Source organism: Schistocerca nitens, chromosome 2, assembly GCF_023898315.1.
Source record: "Schistocerca nitens isolate TAMUIC-IGC-003100 chromosome 2, iqSchNite1.1, whole genome shotgun sequence".
NCBI classification, from domain to species: domain Eukaryota; kingdom Metazoa; phylum Arthropoda; class Insecta; order Orthoptera; family Acrididae; genus Schistocerca; species Schistocerca nitens.
This window is the reverse complement of record NC_064615.1, coordinates 338,649,367-338,664,109: the sequence shown is the minus strand read 5'-3', so window position 1 is coordinate 338,664,109 and position 14,743 is coordinate 338,649,367. Positions and strand designations below refer to the sequence as shown.

Below are 14,743 nucleotides of genomic sequence, written 5' to 3'. Positions count from 1 at the left end.
AATGGCTGAGAGCCGCACCTACACAACTTGAATAACTTTTCTAGGTACGGTCAAGGCTGTCGTGTGAGAAATGTAATGGAGTGTACTGTTATGGAGGACAGATGGGTCTCGCATAGGCTGTAGCGCACAATGACGTGAGCTGCGACGACTGCTGCCTGCGTCGCTCGCTGCTGACAAATAACACAACTATCTCTTTCTATCTGGATTGACCTTCGCCAATCAAACTCTCTCTACGCCTTGATGATGTCAAGGACTCCTATCCGCCCCTAGTCCAACTATTGGCGTGGTACACCGGTCAGATAACCAGTCCACCGCCATTCCACTCAATATTCGCTCGCAGGCGTTTTACTGGTACTCTGTCCGTGTTCACACCGCACAATAAGTGTGGTAGCCAACACAGTGAACAATGCTTAATCGCGAGCGACTCAATATAGAGTATAACTCCGATTCACTAGCGACAGAGGTGCTCTCCCAGAGAAGTACTGAGGAGAGACTTTGTTCCTCTCTCTTAGCGTACTTGTACGAGCGCACTTGCTGTCATTACGTGTTCCCGCTTCAAGAGCGACAACGGGACAGATCCTTTTTCTGGAAAAGTTGCAAGGGTATATCATTCGCTGTCTTTCCTCACTCCTCTGGCGCTTTGCGTCAGAAATATTCCGCCAATCATCATTGCTCTTTTAAATGGGAGAATGACTTTTCGTTTAAGTCGACCAATGCAGAAATGTGTAGATCTCTATTAGGCATCTACTGTCCTCCTGTGAGAACATAACTACGCAGTCAGTCCATGAAAAAATGCATCTTCTGGGCGCTCCCACACAATGTAGCGGAATTTGCTTTCAATTCGAACATGGGGTCATCTTCCCTTCGCTCTTGCAAAAGCTGTCCTGTTTCTGGGCGGTCACTCGAAGTAGGTTTGTTGACTCACCCATTGAAGGAACAAGCCTCCTAGTGGGCTGGTTGCCTCTTATAGAACGAAAAAATTCCTGTGGCCATCATGTTGTGTACGCCAGCCTCGACTTTTTTAACCTCGGTGCACACTTGCGATTTACTTATTAGATCTGTATATCGTTTACATGAATTTATACAAAATTGACTCTACCTTATCGAGTTTGGGTTCGAATGAAGCGTCTTGACGTGCAGAATACGATTGTGAGGACGGAATATGTAAGAAATGAAGGTCAAAAGACCACGCCACCTGACAATAATGGATGTACGAGTGTGGGCTGTAGACACATGGTTGACGACATGTGGAAGTCTGGGGCTAGCTGTGAGTAGTGCACGGATAGGCAAAGGTAAGGTGACCGCTGGCGATAAGCGGGAAATCCGGGTTCGAGTCCTGTTGCGGCACAAATTTTCATTGTCATCGCTCCATTCTACAGCTGCTGGTTGTCCATATTCACAATTGCGAATACACTTAATATAGTCGAACACTGTTATCTGAACTTGTCGCTAATTTGCAGGAAGAATTGTACAAGTTTCTCTTGAAAACTGTGTATTATCTGTATTTATCCATTCTGAGACGACTGGAAACTTTTGAATGCCAATGGAATTCCTACACCGTATTACGCACGATAATGTGTTTCCGTATTTTCGTCCACCCGCTGTAGACGACCGCATTCTGCATAGGATCTGTTTCACTTCAATCAGTGGAGTGAACGTCTGTTTTATCTGTATCACTGAACTGTCGAGAAGATTTTCCACCTTCAGGAAACATACTGTTCCCAGGCTGCTTGTAGCCAGAACTGCTCGTGAGATAGCAGTCTGGTAATTACAAACAGATATCCTTCATTAATAGGAACTCGTTGCAGTTCACGTCTGAGTGCTAGTTTTTGTAGATAATGACATTCTGCAAGATGAGGTAGTAATTACTTTGAAAACTCAATAATCACTGCCTTCCTTTGCAGCATCTCGGCAGCTTCTTTTGTACTGTCATAAATGGCCCATAAAATGTGTATAAGCTTTTCAGTCTCCATAATAGGTAACTGTAAGGATCATTCTAAATGTAAACAACGTTTTGATCTCACGAGTCGCGCCATCACCAACGCAACCCCCTGCCATGTCGCACGCTTTCTTAATCTATGGTGCCAGTATGACGCTAACAGTGAACAGGAATGGTCATTCACTGCTCAGTTGTGCACTTTTAAATGTGTGAAGGAATTAATGATCGCACCAGGTGTGTGCTTCATATAGTAACAGGGTTTCAAAACCAAAAACAAAATGTGTACCCTGTCAAAATTTAAAGAGAGATGGCCGAAGTTCATAGAAATGTGACGAATGAAGCTCCAGTTCGAAAATCGTGCATCCCGTTTAATGGCAGAAGAACGAATATCCATCATGACCAACAATCATTTGGAAATAGAGTTGTGAGATTGAGGAGAAAAATTCAACAGGATAGACGTTTCACTAATGATAGATTGAACTTTGCCTTTCCCGATATTTCACGATCAGGTCTTTATTAAAAATAATTTGCGCTGATCTGGGCCTTAGAAAAGTGTGTGCCAGAATGGTTCTTCGGCTGTTGACAGATGAACACAAAAAACATTTGCATCGATTTTTCTCACACCTTGTGACAAGGATGCCGAGGAGTTTTACTGGTTGGTTGGTTGGTTGTTTGGGGAAGGAGACCAGACAGCGTGGTCATCGGTCTCATCGGAGTGGGGAAGGATGGGGAAGGAAGTCGGCCGTGCCCTTTCAGAGGAACCATCCCGGCATTTGCCTGGAGCGATCAGGATGGCCGGACGCGGGATTGAACCGTCGTCCTCCCGAATGCGAGTCAAGTGTTTAAGGTTTTACTGTTACTCGTGACGGGGGGTTGAGCATAAAAGTCACAAACGAAGTGGCAGTCAATGGAATGGCATTATTCACGATCCTCAACGACCCCAAACAGCTCGTTTTGTATTATCGCGAAATAGGGGAGGTAGTGTCACAGGCACGACACGTGAATTGGAGTGGCAATCATTAAAAGAAACGCGTTTTTCATTGCGACGGGATCTTCTCATGAAATTTCAATCACCAGTTTTCTCCTCCGATTGCGAAAACATTCTGTTGGCACCCACCTACATAGGGAGAAATGATCATCACGATAAAATAAGAGAAATCAGAGCTCGCACAGAGTGGAACGGTAGAGAGACAGCTTGAAGGTAGTTCATTGAACCCTCTGCCAGGCACTTTATTGTGAATAGCAGAGTAATCTCGTAGATCCAAGAACACAGTTTCTGGATCAAAAAGGTATAGTTCAAAACAAACTGCGTGGATTGGTGTCAAACATTAGCCTACATCCGTCTGGCTTAAAGAAGGATTTGCTTCGGCAGTTTGAATTGAAATTTTTTGAAGATACGCCTTGTACCCCAATGATCACCATATTTTCTCCCAAACTGATGGACTTTTTGGAGAAAAGTTCTATGGAAAAAATGAAGAATTCTACGAGGACGCTAGTGACTGGTTCAACGACTTGGCGGCAACTGAGAATATACAATGAATCGGAAAACATCTGGGGCGCTATGAACGGCGACTATGTAGTGAAAGAGCTAAGATATGAATGTATGTTGTAAAATACGCTAACGGCGCACCTCGAAGGAATTGCCTGAATGACAGAAATCGGTAGATGTGATGTGCATGTACAGACAAACAAATGATTACAGTTTCAGAATTATTGGATGATTTATTCAAGAGAAAAAGCTTCACAAATCGAGAAAGTCAGTAAACGCGTTGATCCACCTCTGGCCCTTGTCCAAGCCTGGCATTGATTGACAGAGTTGTTGGATGCCCTCCTGAGGGATATAGGGCCAAATTATGTTCAATTGGCGATTTACATTGTCAAAATTCCGAGTTGGTTGGAGGGCCCTGCCCATAATGCTCCACACGTTCCCAATTGGGGAGACACCCGGTGACCTTGCTGGCCACGGTAGGGTTTGGCAAGCACAAAGACGAGCAGTAAAAACTCTCACCGCAGGCGGCCGGGCATTATCTTCTTGAAATGTAAGCCCAGGATGGCTTGCCATCAAGGGCAACAAAACGGGACGTAGAATGTCGTCGACGTAGTGCTGTGGTGTAACGGTGCCGCAGATGACAACCAAAGGGGTCCTGCTGTGACATTGCAGGTTCAGATTATCACTCCTAGTTATCGGGTTGGTATGCCACTGCTGAATGGAGCATATCCAGAGACGTCTTCGCTGGACATCGGGGCCCAGTTCTGAGCAGGAATCATCACTGAAGACAACTCCACTCCAGTCCACGTGATTGCAGGCCGAATGTGCCCAACATACGGCAAACGGACTCGTTGGTGTACAGAAGTCAGTGATAGTCGGCACAAGGGGCGCTGTGAGCCCAGCCCCCTTTCTATGAGCCGCTTATTAATAATCCTTGTGGTCTCTGAAATGCCAGTTGCACGTCGCATCTACCATCATGATCAATCCAGAGCTCTGAGTGCCTCTCTGACGATCGCTTCCCTTGCACGTTCTGTCGTCTCTCTAGGACGACCGCTTCCTTCTTCACATCGTGTCCGCTCCGGATTCACTCACCGCTGCCAACATCGTCGAATAGTGGCATCGTTCCTCTTCAAATGTCGAGCGATATGCTGATTGCTCCAATTGGATTGTTTGAGCCCAACTAAATGTCGTCTCACAAACGCTGACATCTGTATATATTGTTCAAGCACCTGTCTGCAAGACATAGTTACTGTCCAGCTCAGGTCACGGGATGAAATTCTTAGTCTTTATGCCGTGATATCGACATGTCCCCTGTTGGTTATCCTTGCCGGTTGCGGGATGGAATTGTGCTGCAGCATCACGCATTCGTCCGTCGGCCAGCAACACTGCATTTACCGTCGGTACCTGTATGAATATCAATTTGTGATCAATACGGATAACTCCTTCATGGCACATCCTATTTTCTTGTCTTAGAGTGTAACTTTCGTTCCATTATCTTGAACAACAATATCTGGAGAAATAAGCGGCTTCTTCTTGTAGAATGACGTAACAGATGTGAAACACAATCAGACGCAAGTAGCGAGTGGTGTCTGCATCGACCCGCTACGTCCGACCATCTCCATTTCACTGCGATCTCTCGGTCAGTCGGTCGTATTCGGCCGTGATGTTCGTGAGCAGTTAGCACTTACCAACAACATCGCCTATCTTTGTCGGCCGTACTCAGCCGTCTTCTACTGACCGGCTGGTCGGTCGAATATCGTCCCACCCTAAATATGGCTATGAAAACAACTGAACGGTCGAGCGACCCTTATAAACACTGTTCCAGGCCAGCAGAAATGTGTACACAGCAGACTGGAAAGACGTGATGCTATAATGTGTATACAGTGGAGTGGAAAGACTTGGTGGGGTGTGTACTCACCTGGAAGGCGATGGTGTTCCACACGGCGAGCACGAGCCGCAGCGGCAGCTTGGCCTTGTACGACCTGTGCGCCCAGAGGCGGTGCGCACCCGCCTGTACGCCCGTGGTCGCCATCCAGCCCACCAGCACGGCTGCAACAAACAGACATCTTTATACCGTCTGTAGTGGCCAAGTGCGATACAGGCAGCGCCGAAATCGACGTGGTCATCGACGTCCAGAAGTGGTGAAGCTGTGAACCCTGCCAGTGGAATTGCTCTCCGCCGTAACTATGAACTTTGCGTCAAACAGCACCTCCAGCCGAATGTCAACGCTTGTAAAGATAGCCACCACAGGCAGCAGATCTCCTTCCCAATTATGAACGGCTGCCGTACCAACACAATCCTCCTCCCTCCGTCCATTTTGCCAAGCCTTTCATATACTGTCGGAAGAAAACATGAAAAGGATTCCCCTTCCTCACCGAGACCCGTCCTGATATACAAATTAAAAATCTCATATCCTTTCCTCAAGTCGATGCTTCAATACCTCTCCCAGATTCCATTCATCATCGCGCCTTCCTGCTTCTCCGTCCCCTTACACATCCGACTTCCCAGCTAAACATAATCCATCCCTCCTCTCCCTTTCATACATAGCTACTCATGTATACGAATTGTCCTGCTGCCCCTCGTCCGTCCATCTGCCTTGGCCATACCCAACTAATTGTGAGATGAGCTTGAAAGATTTGCCAAACAACCTCACGCATCCTCGCTCCTTCCTGCTCCTCCGTCCACTTACACGTCCGTCTTCCGAGCCCAACATCACCTCTTCCCCTCCTCCCCCTGCTTCACCCCAGACATAGCTACATATAAATTATCCTACTCATACTTTCAAACTTCCTCGCCACACACTACTTATTGGGAGTTTAGTTCGACGGATTTGCCAGATAATCATCATCACCATTATTTCACCAGCCACTCCACCACCATTTGTCTTTTTTATAGTAATACAGCAAAAGAAAAGTTCACTGTGTTTTCATTGCGACAATTTTAATGCTTTTAACTGAGCAAATACGTATGTATTTTTGTCATAATTTGGCTGCACAGCAGCAATATGGCTCTTGCCCACTCAGGGGAATGAAATGGTCAATAAGGAAGAGAAGTCATAGAGCCACATACATACCCACTCATTGATGCTACAATGATGCAGCGGGTAGGTACAGTGTTCATGTGAGTAAGCCATTGCCTTTACTGTTACACACACAGATACAATTTGAATGTGTGTAAATCTTATGGGACTTAACTGCTAAGGTCATCAGTCCCTAAGCTTACACACTTCTTAAGCTAAATTATCCTAAGGACAAACTCACACACCCATGCCCGAGGGAGGGCTCAAACCTCCGCCGAGACCAGCCGCACAGTCCATGACTGCAGCACCTGAGACCACTCGGCTAATCCCACGCGGCCACACAGATACAGCTACTAGAAAAAAGGGATACACCACGAAGGACTTATGCAAATTGGTCACAAACTGATATTCATACTCGTATCGTGGAAAATGCAAAACTGTTAATATTGGCGGCCGATGAACGCTGCATGACAATTTCACTGTACAGCTGACAAAGATAGTTAACAGGGGACATGTCGATACCAGGGTATAAATAGTTTGAGAATTTCATTTTGTATACTCAGTTGGACAGTAACTATGCCTCTCAGATGGTGCGTGAACATAATACGCAGATGTCAGCATTTGAAAGAGGACGTTAGCTGGCTTCAAAGACGCCAGCTGGAGTAATCGGCGAATCGCTTGTCTTTGAATTGGAGCGATGCCACTATGCGACGATCAGGAATGGGTGAACCATGGCAAAACACAGCGTCAAGAAGGAAGCGGTCGACCTAGAGAGACGACAGAACGCAGTCGTCAACGAGACAATCAGAGCCTCGGATTCATCATTATCATAGCTGCGACGTGCAACTGGTGCTTCACTGGGCTCTATTCGCGCGGGACCGTTGAAAACGTGCATCGCATTCAGTATGCTTCGCTGAACTGCCGTGGGATCTTTATCAAAACGAGCAGATACATCACGGAACGACAGTCTCGAACACCATGATTCTGCCGCTGTCGAATTCCGACACATACTGAAGGGCGTTTTCTCTCCTTGCACGGTGCATAACACGAACTTCTCACAACCATCCAACATCAAAATGAGATTTCTGAGTGAGAAACCCACCGAGTAGCCATCCGTCTCGGAGTTAGTGGAAGGATCATGTGACGTCGTCCACAACGACCAAAAAACAAAAAACATGAATTTCGGGCAATTGCTAGAATTGACTACTTGTTGTTCTACAGTCAGTTCCATAAGAAAGTGTACACCATAATTTTAAATGTAACGTCCGCAGCGACAACTCTGGTAATGCTCTCGAATCTATAATCACTGCGCTGTTGCACAGTGTATAAATAAACAGTGCGAGAGTTGAATGTTTTGTTTTGTCGGTTGCAGTTTAAAATGAGTGCGAAATATCTGAAGCGTCACGAGGCAGCATTCCTTGTAAACCATCCAAAGGGACCAAAGCTTTCATATGGAGCTGCTGCCAAATTCTTAGAAAGTTAAAGACGTTCTCTGCGAAGTTGGTCAAACGATATTTAGAAGTAGGAAACGTGGATGATTTACCGGAAAGAGGGTTAAGGTGCCAATCTATAATCGATAATGGCGGTGATTGTGCAATTAGTAACAAGATGTATTTTCACGTAAACGTATGTTTATAATAATGTCTTTTATTTCATTCAGATAACGGCGTAGACCTTCTTGTGGAACTCGCTGTAAGTTCGTGAAGGTTTGTGGTTTATCTTTTATTTTATTCATAGGAAGAAACTCCTCGCACTAGGGAAAACAACGAAAATTCTTTCTGTTATATGTGTGGAGAGCAAGATCGGAAATTGCATAAACGGAATTAACCCTCTTTTAAGAAAGGACTATGAATTTAACTTTTGGTGTAGTGTTGTTGACCAGGACAAGGACAGACCTCCTCCAAATATGGTGATCGTCATGTGCCACACTACCAACAAGGTAATTAAAAAGATCACGTCACATGTTCTTTACTGTTTGCATGATTTCGATGGAACTAATGGATAGACAACGGACTGTAATTTTTGTCTGGAAAAAGAGGTGTACTTCTATTGAAAACAATGAAAAGTGTGCAATAACCTAATTTATCATATAGTACAAGGACATACAGTGAAGAGCCAAACAAACTGATGTTGTTGTGGTCTTCAGTCCTGAGACTGGTTTGATGCAGCTCTCCATGCTACTCTATCCTGCTATCCTGTGCAAGCTGCTTCATCTCCCAATACGTACTGTAGCCTACATCCTTCTGAATCTGCTTAGTGTATTCATTTCTTGGTCTCCCTCTACGATTTTTACCCTCCACGCTGCCCTCCAGTACTAAATTGGTGATCCCTTGATGCCTCAGAACATGTCCTACCAACCGATCCCTTCTTCTAGTCAAGTTGTGCCACAAACTACTCTACTCCCCAATTCTATTCAATACCTCCTCATTAGTTATGTGATCTACACATCTAATCTTCAGCATTCTTCTGTAGCATCACATTTTGAAAGCTTCTATTCTCTTCTTGTCTAAACTACTTATCGTCCATGTATCACTTCCATACATGGCTACACTCCATACAAATACTTTCAGAAACGACTTCCTGACACTTTAATCTATACTCGATGTTAACAAATTTCCTTTCTTCAGAAACGCTTTCCTTGCCATTGCCAGTCTACATTTTATATCCTCTCTACTTCGACCATCATCAGTTATTTTGCTCCCCAAATAGCAAAACTCCTTTACTACTTTATATCGCCCTTGTATAGACCCTCTATATACTCCTTCTCTTCTTTCCCTTCTTTGCTTAGAATTGGGTTTCCATCTGAGCTCTTGATATTCATACAAGTGGTTCTCTTATCTCCAAAGGTCTCCTTAATTTTCCTGTAGGCAGTATGTAACTTACCCCAAGCAAGATAAGCCTCTACATCCTTACATTTGTCCTCTAGTCATCCCTGCTTAACCATTTTGCACTTCCCGTCGGTCTAATTTTTTAGACGTTTGTATTCCTTTTTGCCTGCTTCGTTTACTGCATTTTTCTATTTTCTCCTTTCATCAATTAAATTCAATATTTCTTCTGTTACCCAAGTATTTCTACTAGCCCTCGTCTTTTTACCTACTTGATCCCCTGCTGCCTTCACTACTTCATCCCTCAAAGCTACCTATTCTTCTTCTACTGTATTTCTTTCCCCCATTCTTGTCAATTATTCCCTTATGCTCTCCCTGAAACTCTGTACAACCTCTCCTTTAGTCAGTTTCTCCAGGTCCCATCTCCTTAAATTCCCACATTTTTGCAGTTTCTTCAGTTTTAATCGACAGTTCATAATCAATAGATTGTAGTCAGAGTCCAGATTCGCCCCTGGAAATGCGTTACATTTTAAAACCTGGTTCCTAATCTCTGTCTTACCATTATATAATCTATCTGAAACCTGTCAGTATCTCCAGGTTTCTTCCATGCATACAACAACACACTGATACACCTGCCTAATATGACCCCTCCATCCCCCCCCCCCGCGAACACGCAGATATGCCGCAGCATGACGTAGCACGGACTCGACCAATGTTTGAAGTAGTGGTGGAGCGAACTGACACCATGAATCCTGCAGGGCTGTCCATAAATGCGTAGAGTACGAGAGGATGTCTTCTGAACAGCACGTTTCAAGACATCCCAGATACGTTTACTAATGTTCATGTCTGGGGAGTTCGGTCTACAGTGGAAGTGTTTAAGCTCAGAAGAGTGTCCGTGGAGCTACTCTGTAGCAATTCTGGACGTGTGGGGTGTCGCATTGTCCTGCTGGAATTGTCCAAGTCCGTCGGAAGGGACAATGGGCATGAATGGATGCAGGTGATCAGACAGGACGCTTACATACGTGTCACTTGTCAGAGTCGTATATAGGCGTATCAGGAGTCCCATATCACTCCAACTGCACACGCCCCACTCCATTACAGAGCCTCCAACAGCTTGAACAGTCCCCTTCTGACAAACGGGGTCCACGGATTCGTGAGGTTGTCTGCATACCCGTACACGTCCATCCACTCGATACAATTTGAAACGAGACTCGTCCGACCAGACAACACGTTTCCAGTCATCAACAGTCCAATGGCGGTGTCGACGGGCCCCGGCGAGGCGTAAAGCTTTGTAGCGTAAAGTCATCAAACGTACACGAGTGGGTCTTCAAGGGTACACGAATTTGCCTTCAGCTCCGAAAGCTCATATCGATGATGTTCCGTTGGACGGTTCGCATGCTGTCTCTTGTTGCTGGCCCAGCAATGAAATCTGCAGCAATTTGCGGAAGGGTGTACTTCTGTCACGTTGAACGATTCTCTTCAGTCGTCGTCGGTCCCGTTCTTGCAGGATTTTTTTCCGGCCGCAGCGATGTTGGGGATTTGATGTTTTACCGGATTTCTGATATTCACGGTACATTCGTGAAATGGTCGTAGGGGAAAATTCCCACTTCATCGCTACCTCGGAGATGCTGTGTCCCACCGCTCCTCGCCGATTATAACACCACGTTCAGAATCACTTAAATCTTGATAACCTGCCATTGTAGCTGCAGTAACCGATCCAAGACCTGCGCCAGACACTTGTTGTCTTACATAGGCTTTGCCGACCGCAGCGCCGCATTCTGCCTATTTATGTATCTCTGTGTTTGAATACGCGTACCTAGACCTGTTTCCTTGGCGCTTCATTGTACTCGTATGTCACAGCCGATAGCAGTGACTCCTACGAGAGTGACAGCGAGTGAAGGCCAACACAGTGACGACCGTGCAGAGGGCAGTGAAGGAGATGAGCGTGCCGACCCAACATTTCAAGGCCTATGCGAATCAAATAAGCCATACTTTTTGTGTCAAGAGGATCTGAACGATCTTGATCGTAATATACATTTGTTGAAGCAACATGCTCGACTTACAGCTTCGCGAATAAAGACTTCTTAGCGATACGAAAGTGTTTACCGTGATCAGCAAGCTGTCTTTTTCTGAATATTTCGTCAAGGAAGGCGACATGGCTTTTTGAAATAATGTAGAGTCCATTAGGGAGATTAGTGGCCATGATTACAGTGTAAATGGGAGGCAAGTATTCAAAGATCTCAATAAAGTTAGTGTGAAAGCAGTACTCCTCCAGAATGGAAGCAAATTACTTTCTGTTTCAATATGCTCATGCAGTTAATTTGAAGGAAACAAATGAGAACTTTAAACTGCTAGTCACACTTATCCAAATGGCGTGCATGTGGAGATCTCAAGGTAATACCAATTCTTCTCGGTCTGCTGGTTGGGTACATAAAACCATGTTGTTTCCTATGTGAGTGGCACAGAATAGACAGAAGAACAACCGCTATTATAGGATATAATGGCTTGCTCGGAATGATCTGCTGCCTACACAGAAAAACGTTGACCCCAAACTACCGCTGCATATTAATTTTCGCCACATCAAAAAGCCAGGGCCAAAATTTCATGTTAATTCATGCTCTTGCGAGAGAAGTTTCCAAGGATCGTTGGGGTAAAAGTAAAGAAAGGAATAGTTGTAGGACCACAAATTAGGAAATTTATGTCCGATGAACATTTCGTTGAAAGAGTCACATTATTTTTTTTCACAAGTGTCTGCAAGTAAATTTTACACAGCGGCGCAATTTTAGCGCAGAGAACTACCGAATTGTTGTACAGGAATTACTGTGATCATACCACATATTACTTAAATTATATTTCTTGAATATTCATTTGGACTTCTACCTGGGTAACCTTGGTTCTGTTAGTGACGAAGATGGAGAATTGTTCCACTAGAACATTTCTCAAATGGGAAAGTGGTATAAAGATAAATGGTGTATCGCAATGTTTCTGGACTGCTCCTGGTCCTTACGAAACGATATTCTTGAGGCAAATTATCGCAGCATATCCGGAAGAAAATATTAAGTATGATAATTTATCCTTGTTTGTTGTTATACTATTTTTGTTTCCTTTGTGTTATGATAGACTTTTTTTTTCTCCTTGCGCTTGTTAAGCCTTATTACGAGAGGGCATCATTTTGCCACATTCATATAATACCTGCAGCAGTTTACAATAAGCATTATATTATGAAATTAAATGTGCTATTGGCTGGGAGTCCCCTTTCTGGGAGTTTAGCAGCACGGTGCAAGTCTCTTTTTATTCGACGCCACTTCGGTAACTTGCATGTCAGTGGTGATGAAACAGTGATAAGGACAACGGAACACTCAGTCCCCAAGCGGAGAAGATCGCCGAACCTGTCGGGAATCGAACCAGTGCCCTGGTATGGCTCTGAGCTGCGCTGACCACTCAGCTACGGAGGCGGACTAGTATATGAAAACTGAGGCCGGTACAGAAATTTTGAAATTATATCTGATTTCATAGGCGAATTATCTTCCAGAAACAGTGTACAGCGAGGTGACAAAAGTCAAGGGGTACCTCCTAACGTCGTGTAGGATCTCCTTTTGCCCGGCTTAGTGCAACAACTCAATGTGGCATGGACTCCGCAACTCGTTCGAATCCCCTGGAGAAATACTGAGCCATGCTGCCTCTATAGTCGTCCATAATTGCGAAAGAGTTGGAGGTGCAGGATTTTGTGCACGTACTGAGCTGTCGATTACGTCCCATAATGGGCGATATGGGTGGCCAAATCATTCACTCAAATTGTCCAAAATGTTCTTGAAACAATTGTGACGCAGTGACACGGTGCATTGTCATCCATAACAGTTCGATCATTGTTTGGGTACATTAAGTCCATGAATGGCTGCAGATGATCCACAAGCAGCCGAACATAACCATTTCCAGTTACTTTTCGATTCAGTTGGACCAAAGGAATCAGTCTGTCTCATGTAAACACAGACCTCATCATTTTGGAACCACTTACAGCTTGCACAGTGCCTTATTAACAACTTCGATCCAATGCCTCGTTGGATCTGCGCCACGCTCGAACCTTACCGGCAGCTCTTACCACGTGAAATTGGGACTGGCCACTGTTTCCAGTCGTCTAGGGTCCAATATATATGGCCACGAGCCCAGGAGATGCCTACAGGCACTCGCGTCGGTTATCTGTTACCATAGCTCGTTAACGCCATATTTCGCCGCACTGTCCTAACGGATACATTCATCGTACATTCCACATTTTTTTCTACCGTTATTTCGGGCAGTGTTTCTCGTCTATTAGCAGTGGAAACTCTGCGCAAACGCCGCTGCTCTCGGTCGTTAAGTAAAGGCTGTCAGCCACTGAGTTGTCTGTGGTGAGAGGTAATACCTGAAATTTAATATTCTCGACACTCTCTTAAAACTGTGGATCTCAGATTGTTGAGATCCTTAACGATTTTCGAAATGGAACCTCCCACGCCTCTATCTCGAGCTACCATTCCGCGTTGAGAGTCTGCGTCAAAAACCTTTTACATGAATCAGCTGAGTACAAATGACAGACCCACCAATAAGCTGTCGTTTTATACGTTGCGTACACGATACTACCGCTATCCGTATGAGTGCATATCGCTATCCCATGACCTTTGTCACCTCAGTATATGTTGCCCCTGTAAATAAAAAGGAAATATTTTTGTTGTTGGCCAGTGTAATCTATTTCATGTCCAAGCACGTTGTACAATTCATGCCAGATTGACGTTTGTTACAGTTTTAATGGCCAGTTGTGTATTTTCTCGCTTTCTGGCGAACATTTTACGCTGTCGTTTCCTAGCAACGCGTCATTACAAGAAATGAAGCTCAGTGCGAAGCTTAGTATTAGATTATGTGAGAAGTGTGGCGGCTACTCACTCCAGTAGACGGTGGCCCACTTGGCGGCGGTGAGCGCCAGGTAGAGGCCGTAGACGGAGGCCACGTGCAGGTAGATGAACACGACCACGTTGCGCCACACGATCCGCCACTCGTACGCGGGCTGCTTGTCGGCGTCCTCCTTCTGCGGTGGAGGGCTGTCGTGAAAGCCGACGTCACATGGCGACCTGTCCGGAGACGTCACGTTGGGCGGCATACTCGGGACAGCAACGTGCTGCAACAAAACGCGTAAGAGTTCCTGTTATCATCTGCGTGAGTCTAAGAATATAGCATCCACCGGCAAAGGCTAAAGGACGTTCCAAGATTGTTATTAGAGACAGCGACTTCATATCCTATCTTCTATCAACATATCTTCTTCCATACATACGCTGACGGAAAAAGTCGCAACACCAAGAAGGAGTTGTGCGCTATAAATGAAAGTTGGTACGCGTGTTTATACACTACTGGACATTAAAATTGCTACACCAAGAAGAAATGCAGATGATAAACGGGTATTCATTGGACAAATATATTATACTAGAACTGACATGTGATTACAT

At 45.0% G+C, this 14,743-nt stretch overlaps 1 protein-coding gene across 1 annotated transcript in view; it reads right to left on the bottom strand.

Moving 5' to 3' along the window:
* Positions 1 to 14,400, bottom strand: part of LOC126235017 (acyl-CoA Delta-9 desaturase-like) — a 72,606-nt gene extending 58,206 nt beyond the window's left edge. Inside the window, exons 1-2 of the mRNA XM_049943752.1 lie at positions 14,187 to 14,400; positions 5,347 to 5,477 (exon numbers count right to left, since the gene is read on the bottom strand). Of these exons, the coding sequence (XP_049799709.1) occupies positions 5,347 to 5,477; positions 14,187 to 14,400 (345 nt within the window). The remainder of the gene's footprint in view (positions 1 to 5,346; positions 5,478 to 14,186) is intronic.
* Positions 14,401 to 14,743: the final 343 nt, after the last annotated feature.